The sequence below is a fragment of the Xyrauchen texanus genome, chromosome 8 (genome assembly GCF_025860055.1).
Source record: "Xyrauchen texanus isolate HMW12.3.18 chromosome 8, RBS_HiC_50CHRs, whole genome shotgun sequence".
NCBI classification, from domain to species: Eukaryota; Metazoa; Chordata; class Actinopteri; order Cypriniformes; family Catostomidae; genus Xyrauchen; species Xyrauchen texanus.
In genome coordinates, this window is record NC_068283.1 from 42,436,654 (window position 1) to 42,458,250 (window position 21,597).

Genomic DNA, 21,597 nt, shown 5'->3' on the forward strand with positions numbered 1-21,597 from the left:
TCATGATTGGTGTTTCAGTAGATGAAAATGATTAATAATAATTACATTCTCTATAATTTAACGGAGCCTACATCCAAATCCGTACGAGAATCACATTTTCCATGCAAAATGAGTCTGTCACTGTCAAAGAAACATGCCCGATAATCATCAAGGATGCAGTTAATGCACAAAAGAACGTAATTTGCAATTCTTCTTATTCATTGCATACAGTCCATTTACTCTACCAATTACTTATGAATGTCTGTCTTGAATTATATCGCTGGTGCTTGAGGGAATGAGCTGTATAATAGGACACAGACGCGGACGGTGGAATAATAATAACGAGAAAACCTCAGAATTACATTGCACTTAATCCAGCCCATTTGCATGTTCAAATTCGACTAACCTACTTGCGCCTAGACTTAGTGCATGCTTGCACGGAAATACCAAAATTGAATGGCCATGCCCACTGACTTTGCGCTAATGACTTATGGCATAGAACTGTGCTTAAAATAGGGCCCTAAGATTCAAATAAAATCAACAATATGCACATTAAAAAAATGTATGCGTTCACTTTAGGTTGATATGGGTTTTTTTTTTCAATGAGAAGAAATGTGCATAAGCAATGTTGGAAACACATTTACCTAATAAATTAATTAGGAATACAAGATGTGCATCTAAAAAATCATGTGACTGAATAACTAACCAGGTAGGACCAATCATCGCATCTGTAATGTTCTGGTCATCCTGAAATAACCGTGTCCTGAAAACCCAAAGCCTGCATAGAGTTTGAAGAGCAAATATGTGGAATACAAACTTGAACTGTGTTGACACTTTTGAAATATATCTCACAGATCCGCACGGCAATGTCATAATGATGGAGGAAATCACTCACGTAGTGCTCCCAGAACTGTGTGACATGCTGTCGCTCCCAGACATGAGAGAAAGTTGTTTACTGTGTTTTGGCTTCGTGCTCTAAACCCGTGAGTGTTTTATTAATAAAAGAGTCACAGTGGCTACAGTTATTCTGAAGGTGACGATAGGGCTCTTTTCAGCACATGGGATGGAAACAGAGCTTTTTCACATACATTTATTTTAGTTTAATGTCACATTAGGTGAGGTTTTAATTGTGCGTCCTCATATTTAAATGCTCTTCTGAATGCCTCCCCCAGTGGTGTGGCCGGTGTCTGAATGTTTGCCAACAGTGTGCCGTTGTTCAGCTATTTCAAGCGTATTTTTTACTCTGAATGGAGAACAAAGAAGAACCTCAGTGAGGATGCCGGCGCCTTTTTTGTGTGAATCTCACAAACCTGTCAAGAGCATGTCTGGATCATATTTCACCCTGGACTCAAAACGGGGAAATAAGAAATGTAATGTTTCAGAAAGACATTTCTTAACCCTAGATTCAGACAGTTGAGTGCGTTTGCATATACAGCAATACACAGAACAATTAAAAACCAGCTTATTCGTAAAAATCATTGTCTGCTTTTGGCGTGAAAACTTCAAACATTTGTGCACTTTGAATAAGCCGGTAAATGTAAGCGCAGCGTAGTTCTAGCGGGAAGACTAGCAGCTGTACATCATCACATCATTAGCTGGGTAACACCTAGCTAATCACATTTAAGCCATTGCTTTATAAGTCTGCTCACATTGCTGTTTCAGTGTGCTAACACGGCAACCTCCTCCACCCCACCACCACCTGTTGAGTCCCGTCCCGCACGGGGTTAGGCTCCTCGCTCCTGCCTCATATCTCCGGCAGGATATGACGGTTCCAAGTACAACTTCTTCGGACCACCAGACGGGGCTTGTGCCAAAGAGAGACATTACAGTTCTGTTATCTTATATTTCACTCAGTCTGCGAGTCTTCCTGATAAAAACGTTTAGCCATAAACATATTGTCAGTTTACTAGACAAGATCATGCATGTTAAAATGATTATTGATATTTAATGTGAATTCAATGTGTTGTTAGTGGCCAATTCAATTTCAAACACTCAGATTAGGTAAAAGGTGCTACATGTTTTATCATCTTTAATGTGCTCAAGAAGAATATACATTAGAATAATGTACATGCCATTTCCCACAAAATACAGTACTGTGCATACACTGAAATGGACAGTTACATTTCCTTGGCCTACGTATATAGGAAGATTTATTCACAATTGTTCAGTAATCTTAAAATGTATAAAGATGTCTGTGTGTTTAAAACAATGCAAAAATGCAATCAGGAACATGACTCATATTTGGACACATTAGGTTCAAAGGTTCACATCCGCAAATAACATTTCAAGTACAACATTCGGCTTTTCATGTGTGATAAAAATAAAAGCTTTTAAAGGGCACCAGACCACATAAGTGGAAATGACCTTACCAAACATATTTTAAAGGGACAGTTCCCCCAATAGATGCAAATTCATGTTTTATTCCAAACCCATATGACTTTCTTTCTTTGAAAAAGATGTTCGGGACATATAGCCTCGGTGATGGAGTAAATGAGTGAATTTTCATTTTCAAGTGAACGGTCCCTTTAAACATTCATTGTCTCCTTTGTTCATATCTTCTTTATTCTGTGTAAGTGATATACTTCTTTTTTGCAATATTTGGCTACATTTATATATATATATATATATATATATATTTATATGGCTGATCGTGGCTTTAAAAAATCTGACACGTCACTCATGTGGTCTCTTGGACTGTTGCAGTAATGTCCACACCTAGCAGATTCATTATTGTTCTGAAAGTACGAATGCTGGTCATGAGCACATTTATTATTGATTGGCCCTTCATACGTGTCTTCCCTGCTCTTGATCCTATAAGTTATCTTATACAGAAATATAGCGCATGTGATTAAATGTCAATGCTCCTTTAAAAGCACTGGGAATAATGTCTATGTATATAGTTTTGCTTAATTTGTAATCTGTACATTTATGACATACAATATTGTATGCTTTTAGTACATTTTCACTGAAATGACACCGGTTATATAGGTTAACCTCACAGCTCAGCAGTATCAGGGCTCCTGTTTCCTTAACATTCATCTGACCCACTGAACAAAAAAATTAGCAAGACTTTACAAGACAGTTTCCATATTCCACATTAATTCTATGAATCATTAATATTTTAGAAACATTTCTGGCCAAGAATAAAGCTTAAGGCCTTGTTCACACTAATACGTTTTCGTGTGAAAACGCATCTTTTTCTCTCCGTTTTGGCCACACGGTGACGGCGTTTTTATCCGCGAAAACTGAACTTTTTGAAAATGCACTCCAAACGTGGGGAAATTTGAAAACGCCGTTTTCGCGTTGTACAGTGGTCTGTGAATACGGATGCTTTGGAAAACGATGATGCATTTTTAGTCATGTGATCTACCCAACCAAAACAATCAAGATGGCGGCCAGTGTTATAGCGGCGCTGTTGTCATTGATACTCACTTTGATAGCGTTGTTAAAAAATAAACGTCACTTTGTACAACCATCACATGGCGTTCCTTCAAAGGCGAAGGGAAGTTCACTCGGAATTGGTGTCCGGCGACGGAACAATTGCGTTTCAGACCGTGCATGCAACGATTTAAGCATTTTCATACGTTTCAGTGTGAACAAGCAACTTTTGGAAAACTCTTGAAAACGATAGTGTGGACGGAGAGCATTTTCAAATGTATCCGGATTACTGTAGACGTAGCCCAAAGTGTACTTCAGTTTGACACGAACGCTTAGAGTCTGTGTAAAATGCTAACCATTCAAAATGTCTTTCATCTCTCCAGTACGCGCATACACACAGGCAGTTGATGCATTCACGCTACGACTGCTATGAGATACTGGACAATTTCTCTTCAGGAGTTTAAACCCATAAAGATGTCGTTATATCCCTTCAGACTTGAGTTATACAAATGCAGGTGTCTCCTGACCTCCTTACACATGTGCTGTGAACATGCACATCCATTGTTGCCTTTTCTACCTTTTGTCTCCTGATGTTTAGCGCCGATTTACATCTTCTAGTGCTTCTTCTTGACAGCAAAGACTTAATTGTGAGTGTTCCCACCTTGTGGACCCACTAATTAGCGCTAATAATTCCAGCCAAACTTGTAGAGAAATCAGGCCTCACGCTTTCAGCGCTCAAGCACTTTGCAGATGACTACATTTGCGTGGCACGTCCTATACACAGACACCTAGCGTTTGCGTCTAACTGAAGTATGCTTTAGGCTTAAGACTTTAGATTGCTAATACCCATATCTGCCTAAATTTACAACGTCAACCTTTATGAGTAGACTACACTGGTGTATAGATGTCCTCAATGAAAACACACGTGGATAAAACTTTGATTTAGATTTTTGGTGGGGTCTTTCACATGGACACTGTAATGCAAAGGGTGACCATTATGTTTCTCCTTTTGGCTCTTAAGAAACAATGTTTTCCTTATTTACAATTCGTCATCCTCACCACTTTACCTCGCTAACTTGAAGTCTAGTTTGCCCTGTTATATTGACACAGATCTTTCTCTTGTCAAAGCAAAGATTGTACATTTGTTAAGTTGTTCTCCACATCTCCAAACTATACATGTTCTCCGATGTAAAGTTTAAATACAATGCAGATATGCACCAGTTAAAGTACTCCAGATGGCAGCCTATTGCTCCATGCGTCTGTGAAGACAAATGGACGTTGTTTTCCCCAATAGCTCACTCCTGTAAGAGAGATTGATTTTATTTGAAAAGTGTTTTCTTTTTCTCCTCATTTCTCGAGGCTTCCCAGCATGGGATTAATGAGCATCTGCGTGTGTGTGTGTGTGTGTGTGTGTATGTGTGTGTGTGTGTGTGGCATGAGTTAGAGTCTTAATTATTTTTTGTTTGTCACTGTGACAGAAAATCCTTCCACATACTAATGAGTGTCTACGTTGCTTAGAATATTGATGTCAAATATTACAAACAATTCCTCTGAAGGTATTTTTTGCCTTAATTGTACATTTAACAGTCAGTTGCATCAGAAGCTTTTTGTTGAAGTCTTTGTGTTGCCATTATTCTTCATCAGACGAAGCAGTTCTCCAGCTCTGAACATATCTAAAGGCTTGACTCTTTAATAAGAGCTTGTGCCATTTGCGTCTGGCCCTTGGAGACCAAAAGCATATTAAACGAAAATGCCAGCATTGTTTTTAATGTCACAAAAGGAGCGAGTGCTTGGTCTGTTCTTCAGAGAAGGTAAGAGAAGACAGGTGGTTCATGCAAAGTTACAACTCATTGGGGATCTGTTGAGTCTTTACTCCTAGCTTTGAAATCCTGCCTTGCTTTAGTGTGCAGTCCGCCTAACAAAACCACTCTAGAGGCAAACGCCGAGATCTTTAAATCACATCGAAACAAGTTTAAATGTCTATTGGTCTAATTGGCATTGCCTAGAATGAAAGCCAGAATATCACGGTTTCAGTTGACTTAAAGATTGAGTCCTTTTTTGCATTAATATCCTGAAATGCATTGGCAAGTTTAAGTTATAGCTTAATGTCCATTTCTGTTTAGTTTTTTTGCCAGAGAAAGACTTTAAACCATGTTACGGGCCTATGCTGCATTCCATTAAACTTGTAGAGTCTGAACTTTCTACTTCCTATTTGGTAAAGTGCAATGAAACGCCACTTAAAAGTCAGACCTTCCACATACACAACTCTTGGCAAGATGTAGGTCCATGACGTCGCGCAAACATGTCGGTACCCAGGCAGAAATGCGAAGTACAGGATAATTATTCTCTTTTAAGCAAATAAAATCACTTGTGAGTCAAACTGTATCAAGCACTTGCAGAGACTGATGTGTAAAAGTCTTTAAAATGCACTCTCTTTTTTGACCGTACACCAGTTGAAAAAATCCTAGCATTGCGTGGCATCGTTCATCCTCCACAACTTGCTCGCTAGGAAACATCTCTGTCGACAGTCGAGTACCTGCTTAGATAACGGGAGGATTGAAGTTTGTTTCCTTAAATTACATCTTCCGAGCATCGGCCAAGAGAATGCCTTTATGGTCAGAGATATCGTAGATATCAAGTAGGACTATCCAAAATCCGACTATGAATGGAACATAGCATTAAAACGACCTCGGATGTCTCAGAACCTCACACTGATTTTCCCACTGAGGCACTGTCTAAAATAAAAACAGTCTTTCCAGTCGCTCAGACCAGTTGCTCAATGCCGGTAAGCTTCTGAAAGTTGGGAAGGACTTTTCCCCAAACTTGTCGTGCTATATTGATACATTATGACTCATCAGTTGCCATTCAGGAGGATATACAGACTGGTTTGCCATTCTTATCATACTGGTACACCAGCATCTTGATGCAGTGTGAATTGGCTGGTGAGATCCAGGGGCTGCTGGTGATTGAGAAGTTGTGACTGGCATAAAAGGGTGGCGGCTGCTTCCTACATCTAAATAATGCCTTTAGCACCGTGGCGGCCATCCTGCGGAAGCGCTTGCTGATAAAACAGTACAAGAAGAAGTTGACGCCAGTGTTGAGTAGCGCGAGCATGTTTGCCACATCCGTGACGAGGTGCAGCAGTCGCGCAGGTCCAGGCATTGCTGGTTGCACCGTGTAAAGGTGATAAAGTATCATGAGAGTGCGCGGCGCCCACAGCACGGCAAACACAGAAGTAATGGCCAGCAGGATAGCCGTCGTCTTTCCAGTGGAATAACCGCGAAGACGGAAGCAGCTACGTCGGCAACGGAGCTTGCGTACGATGATGGCATTGAGCGAGAAGAAAACTGTGCAGGGAAGCAGGTAGACTGTTGCGCAATGGACCCATACCAACACGTGTTGCCCTGCACTGCTGCGGCTGCCACCGCTCGACCCTGGCAACCCGTGCCAAAGCTCTGGCCACCAGTAATATGGGATACTGGAGATCAAACAGCCGGCGTACACTGCTAGGATCACTTTGCGAGTTCGCGCTGGGTAGGAGACAGTGTGGTACCGTAGCGGATGGCAAACGGCAATGTAGCGGTCCACGGTCAGCGGCACTGTGATCCAGATGGATGTGTGGATGGAGGAGAACTCCAGCACCTGAACAGCTTTGTTGAGCGAGTGGGGGAGAGGAGCACCCAAAATAAAGTCTTCCAGGAGGAAGTCCACAAATACGATCAACAGCAGCACCAGGATATCGGCTACCGCCAGAGCCAGGAGATAGTTATATGATGACTTCTGTCGCCGTAGCACCAGCTGAGACAAGATGATGACCGTGAGGATGTTTGCTGTGGAGTGTGAGAAGAAAAGAAGACATAAGATGAATTGAGAAAAAAGGAAGAGCATGATTTGACAAAAAATATATATATATTCTTAACATTTTCAACAGAACAGTGGCGCAGGACAACATCACATATAAGTGAGAAAAAGCTTAATTAAACTTAGTGATGTAAGAATGACAATCATATAATATAGGGGCATAGAAATTCAGCTCAAATGGCTCTTTTCTCTAAATTCAACATGCATACAAGTCACATATAGACAACTGACTGACACACTTGTGTTCACATGCATGCATTGAGCTGCGCACACATGCAAATGTGTTTACATGCACATGTTAATTTTCACACCCATGCTCTCAGTCACAAGCATGCAATCACATTCAAACATGTACATTAACATGAACACACATGCACTCAGTCACAAGCATACGCTTACATTCAAACACATACATTAACATACACATGCGTGCACATGCTTGCATTCACACTGTCATGTTCAGACCTGTGAATGCAGATTCACACTTGCATTCACATTCAAATGCATGCATTAGTATGTACACAAATACTTTGACATTTACAAACATACATTTTTTTTATTTACATTCATGCAATTATTTACACACATGCACTCACATTCAGGCATGAATTTATATTTACACATGCACTCATGTTCACACGTGTACACGCATTCATACGCATGACCTCACATTCACTTGATCTCACATTATCTTGCATGCGCACACACACACACACATTCGCACATATGCACTCATGCACACACAATTACATACATGCACATGCATTAACATTTACACACATATTAACATGCATTTACAGTCACAGTCAAACACATGTTACCATGTTCACACACATGCATTTACATTATATGCACATGTACTTACATGCAAACACATGCATTCACATTCACACGCGTGCACTTACATACACATTAATGGACACTTACATTAAATGCATGCACTCACATTCATGCATGAGTTTATATACTTTATATTCATATGCATGCATTTACAGTAGCACGCATGCACTCATAATCACCTATGAATTTATATTTACACATATGCACTCCTGTTCATACACATGCACACACATTTACATGCATGCACTCATGCACACACATTACATGCATGTATTTACATTCATACACTAACATTAACTTGCATGCACGCACATTTTCTTGCATGCACACTCATTCGCACGAATTTGATCAATGTCTCACACTTGCACTCATGTTCACTCTAGTGCATAAACATTCACACATGCACTCAATTTCACATGTATGCACTCATGTTCATATGCATTCATTCACACGCTCAGCACTCAAATTCACATGCACTTACAGTACCATGCATGCACTTATGCTCACTTGCATGCGCACACTTTCACATACAGTAAGTCTTAAGAGACATTCTCAAAGCAATTGACCTTTTGAGACTTTGTTAATCTCTCTCTTTTTCCCGCCTGCCTGTTTTCATCTCCATCCTTCACCTCTGTCTCTTTGTCAACTTCTATATAAACCAACTTCTTTAATAACCCTTAGCAGGAGCAACATGTGCACAATTACATGCAATCGCTGGTGCTTATGCAGTGCTATGTGTCCATGTCACAATGACCCAGAAAAAAATCCCCCACCCACCCAGCATCCAACTGTTTCTCTTCTCACCCTTTCACTGCCATCCTTTCATTCCAACCCGCATTGTTCCGCGGCCACACGCAGGCAGCGTGAGATGTATGGGCAGAGAAATGACCAGCGATTGTCGTGACCTCCCGCTGTAATAAAAAAGTGTGCACACAAAAGCGCTGCAGTTTTTAAGCCCAACAATTTAACACAGCTGTTGGGGACTCGTGGAGCAAAGAGCCTCATTACAAAAGACCTCAGGGAACATTCTAGGGTGAATGGGTTGACCTGAAACGTGTACATTTGATTAAAAGCACACATAATTGCAATCCCTATCTAACCCTGCAGCCATCAGGTTAGCTTGTGATGCTGTGCACTGTGAATTTTGACTATATTTTGCTAAGGGAAATGCAATTTCAAGATTAGCAAGAGAGAGTACAAGCTCATATTGATGAGCTCATACGTCATAAGACAATTGCCTCAATCTAATTCAGCTGCACCAGAGTTTCAGCAAAGCCAGTGTCACCATAGCCTACAGGCACCTGTCTGAACCGTGTTCTGAAGTGGTTCTCTTAGTTCTGAGGTCGCAGACGGGAGGGAAAAATAAAGCTAAGATCACATAACAAAATGCAACTAACCATATGACGGTGAAATAAATAAGCTTATTACATGGCTCTCTGGAATACTTGGTTCTGATTGGTCACTCGGTCCATCCAACGGTCTGATATTTCTGAATAATGACAGCACATCCATAAATTTACTTCTCCTATCGCTCTGTGATCTTTACAAGTGAGCTAATAAAATATAAATCTACATGTCCAATTATTTATTTATTTGGTAAGTAGTCATATAATAAGTGCGATTTAGTAGTCAGATAGTTTTTTTCGCAATATAAACACCAACAGAACTGTGATGTTTCTGGAGACTGCAGTCTCTTTCTTTACCCGTAATAACTTAATTTAAACTATATAAATTATTTAATGTCCATTTAATTATTTATATGGTATGCTGTGTGTAAAGCGGAGGAGGGCGGGGCTGGGCTGGAATAATGCACGCCCGGTCCCCAATCAGCCTGATGGGGGCGCGAGAGGGATAAAGGCGGCCGGTGGCGACAGTTCGAGAGAGAATTACAGGCAGCTGCTCTGTGTGTTTATGATGAAACTATTATTCATATTGCCAAGCCGGTTCTTGCCTCCTCCTTTCCCTTATACCCCTTACACTGGTGCCGAAACCCGGGAAGGTGGAGGGATGCCTGTCGCGGAGTTCTCGACACTGCCATCCACCCAGGCGAGTGCCGCTGCCGTCCGCAGAGGGACGGAGTAGTCCGACCGCCCGGACGCAGAGAACGGCTGCCGTCTGCGAGGCGAGTGGGGACTGGACTCCCCGACCGCCTGGAGTAAAGGAGCCACTGCCAGGGGCAGAGGAGTGCCCTGCCGTCCCCCAGAAACGCAGAGAGGTCAAGAAGACCGCTCTCCACGAGGGGAGGAGGGAAGTGACTCCCTGACCACCTAGAGTGGTAGGGGCGCTGCCAGGGGTGGAGGAGTGTCCCCCCTTGTCGACCGAGTACGCAGAGGGGCGTTCTGTTCACTGGGGGTCGGTCTGACTCTGTTCCACCCGGGGAGAAGTGGCAGCCGTCTGCCTGAGAGGGTGAAGGAGTGATTGGGGACCACGCGACGGCGCATCAGAGAACTGGTGAGTGAGTTTTTTTTTCTCTCTCCCTCTCTCTATCGCTCCGTGTTGGCCTTTCCCTCTCATATTTTGTTTTTGTTGTTGTTTTTGCCCTCCTGTCTCCTCCCAGGTCGAGCAAGGCGGGGATGACCAGGAGAGGAGGAGGATGGGGGCACGTGAGGGATAAAGGTGGCCGGTGACGACAGTTCTAGAGAGAGAGAAAATTACAGGCAGTCATTTTGTGTGTTTATGTTTATGTGTTTTTGGTTCAGTTTATGATTAAATTATTATTTATATTGCCAAACCGGTTCTCACCTCCTCCTTTCCCTTACACATACCCCCTTACACCATGTAATAAGGCTTCAGGGACATTTTTGCAAAATAATATCACGTGGTTCTTTTCACGCATTTCCGAGGTGAAATGTACACTGAGTGTCACTCAGTGTGTTTCTTATGTGTTTTTTATGGTAAATGATTGCATGCTGAAAGTATGAAACCATTGCATTTCTAGAGACATTTAGAAAAGAAAATGATTGTCCTCTTCAGCCTATGTGATGTTAATAATTATGTGTGTTGTTGGGCTTATGCTTTTCATCCAGTCAGGATTTCTGTGTTTGATTTTTAGGACATTTTTCTATCTGTTGGTTGTCTTGAATCATGTTTTTCAGCACACACCTCTCTCTGTCTGTCAGGCTGCTAATATAAAGATGGAATTGGATTACATATGCCAGTCAGGAGTCTGGAGAATTGCACTTCACAGTTCCAGAACATCAACTGATTGCAAATTACAAAGACTGCAGCTTCAAGCTCACACATTCACATTTGCATATAAGCCCGCAAATGCAGACAAACAAGAATCCACTTAGAGACTGTAAGAGTTCATACGGTGGGCGAGGAGAGGCAGGAACCGGCTTGACAAAACATGTAGACATATATTGTTGCACTTTTCAGTCGCACACAATAACATAATACTAAACACTAACACACAGCTTCAGGTGTCTCTCTCTCCCTGTCTGCCGCTGTCTCCTCTCCTTAAATACTCCCACCGCCTCTCAATGGAACATGAGACCAGTGTGGCACACAGGTGGAACTTATTCACCACGTATCTTCCCGGCCTCTGCCAAGACGCGGCTCGGCCCCGCCCTGCCCGCCACATACCCCATCGCCAAATTCAGGCCGGGGAATTCTCTGGGCTGTGACCTACCACCCCATTTCTAGGGAGGGAGCGTTGGCACAACAGGATGGTTTAAGGGTCCAACCTGCACGCGCCTGGGAGTGGGAACAGGACAAGGGATGGGGGGGGAGAGATTGGCTCGCCGGCGGCGGACATGCCGTCGCCTATTCCTCAGCCACTCCTCCAGCCTCTGCCGGACGACACCCGCTCCTCCCCTGGTGGACGGCAGTGAGTCCTCCGACCCCTGACAGACGGTAACGGCTCCTAAGCTTCCCGGCGGACGGTAACAGCTCCTCCGCTTCCCGGCAGATGGTTAATGGCTCCTCCACTTCTTGGCAGACAGCAGCTTCGAGGATTCCACAACAGCACATCCCTCCTCCTCCCGGTTTTCGGCACTAGTGCAACATTTCATATGATGGCCAAGGAGGAGGTGGGAACCGGCTTGACAAAACACATAGCCATTTATTGTTGCACCTTTCAGTCGCACACAATAACACAATGCTTCACACTAACACGTCGACAAACACACAGCTTCAAGCATCTCTCTCTCACCGTCTACTGCTCTTCTCCTCTCCTTAAATACTCCCACCTCCCCTCACTGGAAAGCGAGACTGGTGTGGCACACAGGTAGAACTCATTCACCACTTATCTTCCCGACATCTCTATTCCTAGACACCGCAAGGCCCCACGACGTTTAAATATAAAGAGAGCCACACAGTCATGCATCAAACGATGCAATCAAATCTGAAGATCCAAGTCTCTTTCTCAGAACTTCTCTTATTGTCAGAGGCGCGCAAACTCACGAATATCAATCAATTAAAACAACAAAGCTCTCTTTATCTCTCACACAGTAAAACTGCTTGCACATAAACTGTGCAATCCACTGAGTCTTGCTCCCAGAGGACAATTTTTGTGAGGTTGCTCTTTCCTAGCTCAGGATACTTGGAGTTATCAAAAATGTACCAATCTTTAGCTGTGCAACATTTAGCTGTGATTTGTGCACATTTTGGGTAATTCAAATTCATTGAAATGTTTTGTACTACGATCAAGAATTGAATGTTCCACATATCATGTCAAAAGGATGACATTGTTGGATCATTTTAATAGTAAGATACAGTTGGGAAAGTCAAGACCTCTTCAAACAGACATTTGAATGTTTAAAACTAGCTACTTTTCATGCTATTTTAACAGGAGCCAGCTGGTACGCGATAGCTGTGCGGTATGTGTAAACCACAAACCCCTGGTTTCATGTGACGCCCTAGTGACTATCCTGGTTAGAGCGCCTGCCTCCCATCCTGGCTGACACTGGTTCAAATCCTGCTCGGTGTGGGTCGAGCAGGACCAGTTACACTGCGGCCATTCAATATAAAAGTAAACTTTTGGATGTTTTACTCCTAAAGAATTTAATAGTAATTTTGTAACATATGTACAAGAACATGACCACTCACATAAGATGAAGACTCCAGACATATCAGTAAGCTTATAAAAGCTGTTTAAATATACATTGAGAGGGTACCGTCATGGGGACTGCCATGTTAGGATCACACGACCAGCCGAATACTACTCGATATTGTGAGTTTCTACAATGACATTGATAACTCAAAACTATTGCATTTGAATGATTCTGCATCCACACCACTAGATACAATTGTAAGTTTAAGATTACATGTTAAAATAATTATTGAGTGCATCCTTAAGAAAGTCTCAATGTTGTTGCAAGTCCTGGTTTGACTGTTTGTACCTACCAGAGATTTGTTTCTAATACAGCAGACAAACATAAAATCAAACGCAATAAATCCCACCATCTAGACAGATCACAGTATGAATTCAGCAACAGTCGGTTGAAGGTTTTGCTGCTGAAATCAGTCTGTGCTCACCAAAATTCAAATCACTGCCCCCAGTGGCTGTAACTGGAAGTGTTGTTGAATGCATGGGCACATCTGCTCTCCAGTTTCAGGTGAAATGCTCACAGAGTGGCACCAAAAGCGGGTATTAGTTGTAAATGATGTAATACAGTCAACAGGAATGCATATTTTATTAACTAATCCCTAACCCCAACCCTGAACCTAACTGCAAGTGCAGGAAAAAAATACTTTAGAGTGGAAAGTCCTTTATTGAAGTGGTGGTGGCGTAGTGGGCTAAAGCACATAACTGGTAATCAGAAGGTTGCTGGTTTGATCCCCACAGCCACCACCATTGTGTCCTTGAGTAAGTCACTTAACTTCAGGTTGCTCCGGGGAGATTGTCCCTGTAATAAGTGCACTGTAAGTCACTTTGGATAAAAGCGTCTCCCAAAATGCATAAATGTAAATGAGTGAAAATGCAAACTCCAAATTGCATTTGCCATTGTTTACGTGAATGGTACTACTTCCTGCTATTCACGGGACCAGAACCTAAGTCTCTGAAGTTGCTTAAGCAACACGCTAGTAGTGGCAATTGTGTTCACACTTGAATTGATGCACAAATGTGTGACGGGTCAAGTCAAGTCAAGTCAAGTGGTTTTTATTGTCGTTCAACCATATACAGTTAGTTCAGTACACAGCGAAACGAGACAACGTTCCTCCAGGACCATGGTGCTACATAAACAATATAGGACAAACACAGAACCACATTAGACTACACAGACTAAATAACATTCCTACATAAAGTGCACGTGCAACATATGCAAAAAATACGGGACAGGGTAATGGTCCTTGTCAGTAATTCAGCTGAATGGGGTACAGGAACTTTCGGAAGCAACATGTTTATTTCACAAGTGATCATGTTGCACCGTAAACACTCTTTTCATTCTACTACTATGTTTTACTTGTGATCCTTTTTAAGTCTTATTTATTTACTTCACTGTCCATTCAGCTTTTGTCTCAGGATTGCTCTTTCTCTGGATTAATCTCTGGATGAGAATGTAACTTGTTTAGACAAACAAAACGAATCCACTAGAGGTTGTAGATTTCCTGACATTTCCATTCAGCGGTTAATGTTTTGAGCATATTGATTTCACTTGATTCCTGTCTTTGTTTTGGTCTCTGGGGCCGAGAAGAGGACCAACCAATTTAAATGGCTCAGTTTGCCTTGTATCCACCAGGGTAGTGTGTCTGTATATAGTTGTGATTATCTTACTGAATACTGCACATTATATACTGCATATAAACTGTGCCTACTATAGACCCTTTAAGTATCATGTGAAACACTATGCAAGCAATATTTGGCAGATAATCGTGTATTTCAAACAGTACAATGCTAGATTGAGCATGTTTATATGCACTGATGCATGCTGAAAATCTGCTTATTCAAAAAAATTCAACAATGCATGAAAAACGTGTTTAAATGAGACTTTAAATCAACGGGTAATTCAAAGAATGAACGTTACTCCATATATATTTTTGCGAACTGTCTTTTACATGCCGCTTTCTACGTTTCACTGCAGTTTCCTGGTAAAATGAACACTAGAGGTGCTACAACAACTGTGTGGTTTAATCATTGTCGCACAAATCACAAGTACAATTGCTGATTTAGATGTTGTAAAAACATATTTTTCACTCTATGCCCCACTATGTCATTATATCAAAACACCATATACACACTTATTCATACATCATTAGCTTGGTTGGTAGCTCAACTGATGGAGCGTTGGACTCCTCAGCAACGGTTTGAGTCCAGCCAAAGATGCCCAAACGTGAAAGTGGCAAGGAAGTGATACAATATGATGTGGTTTTTTCAGTTTAGGTGTGTTTAAAACACTATCGGTTTGGTGTTGGATAAGGGTAAGGATGTCTGTTTTGTTGAACTCTCATTTATCTTTTCGGACTATTGGTTAGGTTCAGGGTAACATTTCAGATTAGGGAGGTACATTTGACTTATTAAAACCTCTAAAATTCACCTCAAAAACATAGCCTGATTACAACCTCATTTGGCTCGGTTTTGTTGCTCCCCGCTGGACATTTCACTTGAAAACTGGAGCCAAACGTGAAATGAAGCACATAATTTCAGTATTGCAAAAACGTTGTAATGCTCACATAACTTTCATGAGACCAGGCTGGTTATTCTCTGCTTTTGATGTCAAAATGTAAACGGGCATGCTCACAACACTTGCGCACATTGGATGAGCTGGTAAAAACACCTAAAATTGATGTGTGTCCCAAAACAGCATTCTGAGATGATATTTTTCTCACTACAATTGTACAGGGTGGTTATCTGAGTTACTGTAGACTTTGTCAGTTTAAACCATTCTGGCCATTCTCCATTGACCTTGCTCATCAACAAGACATTTCCCTCTACAGAACTGCCGCTCACTGGATGGTTTTTGTTTCTGGCACCATTCGGAGTAAATTCTAGAGACTGTTGAGTGTGAAAATCCCAGAAACACTCAAACCAACAATCATGCCATGGTCCAAATCACTGAGATCAAATTTTTTCCCCATTCTGATGGTTGATGTGAACATGATCTGAAGCTCCTGACCTGTATCTGCATGATTTTATAGATTACACTGGTGACACACGATTGCCAGACGGGCTGATTTTGAGTATTTCTGGGATTTTCACACACAACAATCTCTAGAATTTAATCTGAATGGTGCCAAAAACAAAAAACATCCAGTGAGGGGCCGTTCTGTGGATGGAAACACCTTGTTGATGAGAGAGGTCAATGGAGAATGGCCAGACTGGTTCAATCTGACAAAGTCTACTGTAACTCAGATAACAGCTCTGTACAATTGTGGTGACAATAACATAATCTCTGAATAACATTCTGAGATGCGGGTTGGCGCTCTTTTGGTGGCACGATGGGGACCTTCACAATATTAGGCAGGTGGTTTTAATGTTTTGGCTGATTGGTGTACATACACTATATACTGCAGTAATTTTCCACTGGAAACCTCTGCACTGTAACAATATACATAGAGGAACAGGTGAAGAAAAGAGACCTCAGTGGAACAACAGATCAATAACCAATCAAATAATATTTCAACACAAAGCTGACTTGCAGAATGTAATATTAAAACCACCATCAGAATCCACATTGCTTTGACACCAAAAACTAACCAAAATGGTAAGAGAGAAACATAAGAATAAATATGTGAATCTTTTTATCATATGGATACTAAATCGATGCTGGACTTGAACAGCATATCAATGGAGGAAAGAAAATGGGAAAAGAAAGGAAGGTGATTCCTGAAATTCCCATGATTGAGAGCTGGTCATGCTTGAGTCTTTCCATTGGAAACAAAAATCACAAATTAAACCTATTAAAGATTTTGTGAACACTTTAACACAAGGGGTTGAAATGAATGAACAATATATGTAGTTTTTTTTACAGCATTTATTAATCTTTGTTAATGTTAGTTGATACAATTGTTCTTTGTTAGTTCATAATGCATTAACTAATGTTAACTAATGGAAACTTACGGTAAAGTGTTAATAATATCTCTGTATTCAATAGATCTGTGAGATTTAAAGGAACATTGCTTAGGTCTAGAAAAGGGGCATGTCCTTAATGCATCCTGCGCGAAACTCATGCTTACTTCCGCATTAGACATCCGGGAATTTATACATGATAAAATTGTACGAAATCATATGAAATTGACAACTCTTAAAATATGTATGAATTTTATGAGACTGGGTTGAGAATTAACCACCAGAGTTGTCTGGTGTACTTTTATTTTGCCCTTGTGGATTTTGGAGCTTCAAAATGTTGGCACCCGTTCACTTACATTGTGTGGACCTACAGAGCAGGAATAATCAACATCATGCCACGAATGCCATCCATTGAGCTTAACTTGAATTCAATCCGAAATGTTCCTTTAAACTGGGAGCAAATGTAGACTTTTGCTAAAGCTTTTGCTATCAGTTTTTTCCTCCTGTAAAAATATCCCAGCAATCTCAACGTCACAATCTAGAGTTTCAGAAGATATCTCAACAATGTCTCAAACTGTGCTCGGATTTACCAAGATCCAAAAGTCAGTCGCCAGAGATCTCCATATAAACACAAACATTTCTCATGAACGACAAATCGATGAGCTATGCAGTCCACATTAATTTTAAAGCTCTATATATCAACAATTGTCTCATTAGTGGAGAAGGAATTTTAGGAGAAACTTAAGAACAAACATGATGCATAAATGACACATATTGGGAATAAGTCTGAGCTTCGAAAGAGCAACATCTGAGCCATGACCTTTTCCTCCGGGTTCAGCAACTCTCACAAATCCCCCCTTTAAAACTTTTCCCAACATTCTGAACGTCCTGCAACAAATACAAATGCACTCTCAAAGCACTTTCCTCATGCCCGCAGTGAGCTCTCAGAGATCCCCAGATCATTAACGTAAATTGAAAATCATTGGCTTCACCTCTTAAGTGGCAAAAAACAGCACCTGGGTAATAAAGAACTGGTTAGAGGATCGTTACTAGGATCTGTGACCTTCCAACAGATGCCGATGTTATAGAGCCAATTTCTGGTTAAAAACCCATTCAACTTGAATAGAAATCAGCAGGAGAACACTCAAATCAAGCAGTCCCAACTCTAACAGAAGGCAATGAAATACAACCAGCCTCTTCAGTCGGTGACCTTAATGAGCTTAACCTCCGACGATCAATTGTGCAGTCAAGAGCTCATTTGAAACACTTGGATTTATGCAGTTTCAACTCGTGTTAGTTTCCTGGTTTAGCAGTGAAAATGCAGTTTTGAGAATGTGCCCTTCAAGAATTCTTCAAATTTCCAATTCCTTACAGTCAATACCATTTTTCCCCCAATCGTTGGTTTGCTAGTATTCACTCAGTAGTACACAGCTAGCCAGTTAACCAGCAGAATTTTAGACAGATATTATTTTCTAATTATTATGCATGCATAATATGTTTTATAATTGCACGCATTTGACCCCACTTTCTATATTAATGCTTGGTTATCGTAAAGCAACCTATATTTACACTAATTGCATAACAGAACATGGTAGTTTATTTTCATTATTCTGATAATAAATGAGCTCTTTATCAATAATTGATGTCTTTTGTTAACGCAATAAGCCACTCGAGGACATGCTTTACAGTGGATTTACCTACCTAGGGTGCATTTCCTATACATCAACGTCCCTCAATGCTTAACCACCATAGTATGATGCATCATTGGAGAAATTAACTAGCTAGTCAAGACTGTTTCCTGAAACCATAGTGACTTTGTTGCACATCTATCGTTTGAACCATGTTGGTTCGACAATATAGAGCTGTCGTTAATGACGTTACGCAGAGGGTAGAGTAATAACTAATGCAAGTGTTAAATTGTAAATAACATCCTTTAACTTTCCCCCAAACATCAGAACATCCCTAAGTTAAAAGGAGTGCTGATCTACAGGGATTGTAGCACCTAGTCCAACTAATTAATATAATAAAAGCTCATTTACATGTACACCAGAACACCCAGACACACTTGATCATATCAACACATGCACAAAATACAGGATAATGCGTTAACATAAACACATTAAAGCCGTCTTCTCTGACAGAAATCATGTGTTAAAGCACTTTCTCTTTAACGGCTTTTAATTCCTTTAACGACTGCATTCGCATTTACGTGATGTTTCAGAACGCCGCTTTCAGCAAAACCTCATTTTCTTTTCTTTTCTCCCCAATTTGGAATGCCCAATTCCCAATGTGCTCTAAGTCCTCCTGGTGGTGTAGTGACTCGCCTCAATCCGAGTTTGCGGAGGACGAATCTCAGTTGCCTCCACGTCTGAGACCGTCATGACGCACATTTTACCACGTGGCTTGTTGAGCGTATTACGCAGAGACATAGCGCTTGTAGAGGCTTCACGCTTTTCTCCACGCCCCACCGAGAGTGAGAACCACATTATATCAACCATGAGGAGGTTACCCCATGTGACTCTACCCTCCCTAGCAACCGGGCCAATTAGTTGCTTAGGAAGCCTGACTGGAGTCACTCAGCACGCCCTGGATTCGGTGTGACTTCCAAGCGTCTTTACTTGCTGAGCTACACAGGCACCTTGTAAGTCGTTTTCTTAAATGCATGTAAACATGGTCAAAGTCAAATGATGTCCACTCAGCTAACTAACAAGGAACTATGCATCTAACCACAGGTAAAAGGCTGTAGCTCAAACCTTACCAGTATGCACTCCTGTTTGCGAATGTTCATTGGAACTACAGTTCGGGAAACACTCTATTAACTCTGTTGGTAACGATGGAACTTGCGACTATTGTTGGTTAACGATGCTTTTGGGAACTGCACCCCAGGTCTCATAAATACACCTGACTATACTTACATTATTGCAAAATAATTTTAAGTAGCTTGTTGGAGGTACCACAGCGGTATCCTGGTAAAGCGAACACTAGAACACTAGACTTAATAAAAATGTACGCTTCGTTTAACTTAACCTCAACTGTTTGCGAGAACATTTAATTTGCTTTGAGCTTCACACTGTGGACATTTCACCTCAGAACTGACGGGATACTTGTGAGGAATCACATAATATCATAAAATCAAAGGATGAGTTCAGTGAACTGCAAAAAGGTGATTGAAATGGTGGAAAAATTAATAGAAAGGGTTCGTTATACAGTTATAGCTGCTAACATATACACTTTCCCTTTATACACTAACCTAAAACCTACCCAGCTGTGAAGTGTGAACAAAACAATCCTTGCTCTTCACATAGTTGTTTTATAACACCTGCTTTTAGTCCTCTCTCTCTCTCTCTCTCTCTCTCTCTTCTCTTCTCTTCTCTTCTATCTTTCTGTTCTCCCTTTCTAACCCTTTTGAGATTCTTCCTTTTCACCTGCTCTCCCTTTCTTCTTGAACTATCACCTCCATCTATCCAAACCACTGGCATGTCCGATGACTTTCACACAGTGTTGACGACAGGCTCAAATCTAATCATCACGCCTCTATTCATCCCACTGATCCGTGTATGGGTCGAAATCTTCGCTGCTGTTTAGCAGCCGAGCAACAGGAATACTGACTGCCTCTGAAAGCAAATGAAAATATTTGTGTAAACGGCTCAGACTGTTGAGTGCTTCGCTCAAGGGCACGCGATTTATCTTAATCTGCCAAACGAATCATTCTCCACAGTTCGCTCGTTGAAACTGTGCCATGTGCCTCAGTCTGCCCTGAGAGAGGAGGTTTGATTAAATTGTTCAGAAGGGGGCACACCTGTTAATAATACCATTAGTAGAAAATGAGCAATCAACTTCCAATCTTTGTGTCCGAGAGGGGGAATATTTAACGCTGAAGGCCAATTAATAAGGTAATTACTCAAGACCTGATGAATCATTTGTATGACTCCTGAGGTCACTCCAGAAAGAACCAAATCTAATTTCACCATCTGTGGAGACACACAACTGGGCTATTTCTTGTTGATACACGATTATGTACGATTCACCATTTCTGGTGCTTACAGTTGCATCCCACAAGGTTACTTTGTCAAGGATGTGGGAGACTAAAGGTAAAAACTAAAGGTTTTTCAGCTATTGAAAAACCCCAGATCAAATCTAAAAAATGTTGGGGGGGATGCTATGGTACATACACAGATATAAAAAACATACATAGACACAATTGTGAACTTATTAGTTTAGAAAAGGTGTCTTTTAGCGGTCTTACCAGGCAGGCCGAGGCACAGCAAGCAACTATAGTAGATGACGGGCAACTGTCCGAGGGGGCATCCGCGAGGGTTCCAGGAACTCGAGTTGGGGGACAGCACGGTGAAGATGTGGCTGTGCTCCATGGCCTCCTTCAAGCTCCACTCGTCAGAGAGGAGACAAACCTCAGCCGGATGGCAGGACACGCTTAGAGACCGGGGAAGAGCTGTACTTGGGTCCTAAATGACACGTGTGAGAGTCACACAATGATTGTAAGCGCGTGTGCGATGCAGAGAGACCGAGAGACAGACGGAGATGATGAAGCCGGCAATGTGATGGGAAGAGAGAAGGGGATGTGAAGAATA

General features: G+C 41.5%; 1 protein-coding gene across 1 annotated transcript; it reads right to left on the reverse strand.

Moving 5' to 3' along the window:
* Positions 1-6,222: 6,222 nt before the first annotated feature.
* Positions 6,223-21,381, reverse strand: LOC127647235 (probable G-protein coupled receptor 139). The gene is made up of 2 exons (XM_052131377.1): positions 21,255-21,381; positions 6,223-7,187 (listed from the first exon to the last, which is right to left on the reverse strand). The coding sequence occupies exons 1-2, from the start codon at positions 21,376-21,378 to the stop codon at positions 6,223-6,225; spliced, it is 1,089 nt and encodes a 362-aa protein (XP_051987337.1). The 5' UTR covers positions 21,379-21,381.
* Between the last annotated feature and the right edge of the window lie 216 nt (positions 21,382-21,597).

Bases quoted from the DNA above. Each gene is read 5' to 3' on its own strand.
- LOC127647235 (XM_052131377.1), bottom strand. From the start codon at position 21,378: ATGGAGCACAGCCACATCTTCACCGTGCTGTCCCCCAACTCGAGTTCC. The intron at 7,188-21,254 runs GTAAGACCGCTA...CACACTCCACAG, and splicing joins GCTGTGCCTCGGCCTGCCTG to CAAACATCCTCACGGTCATC.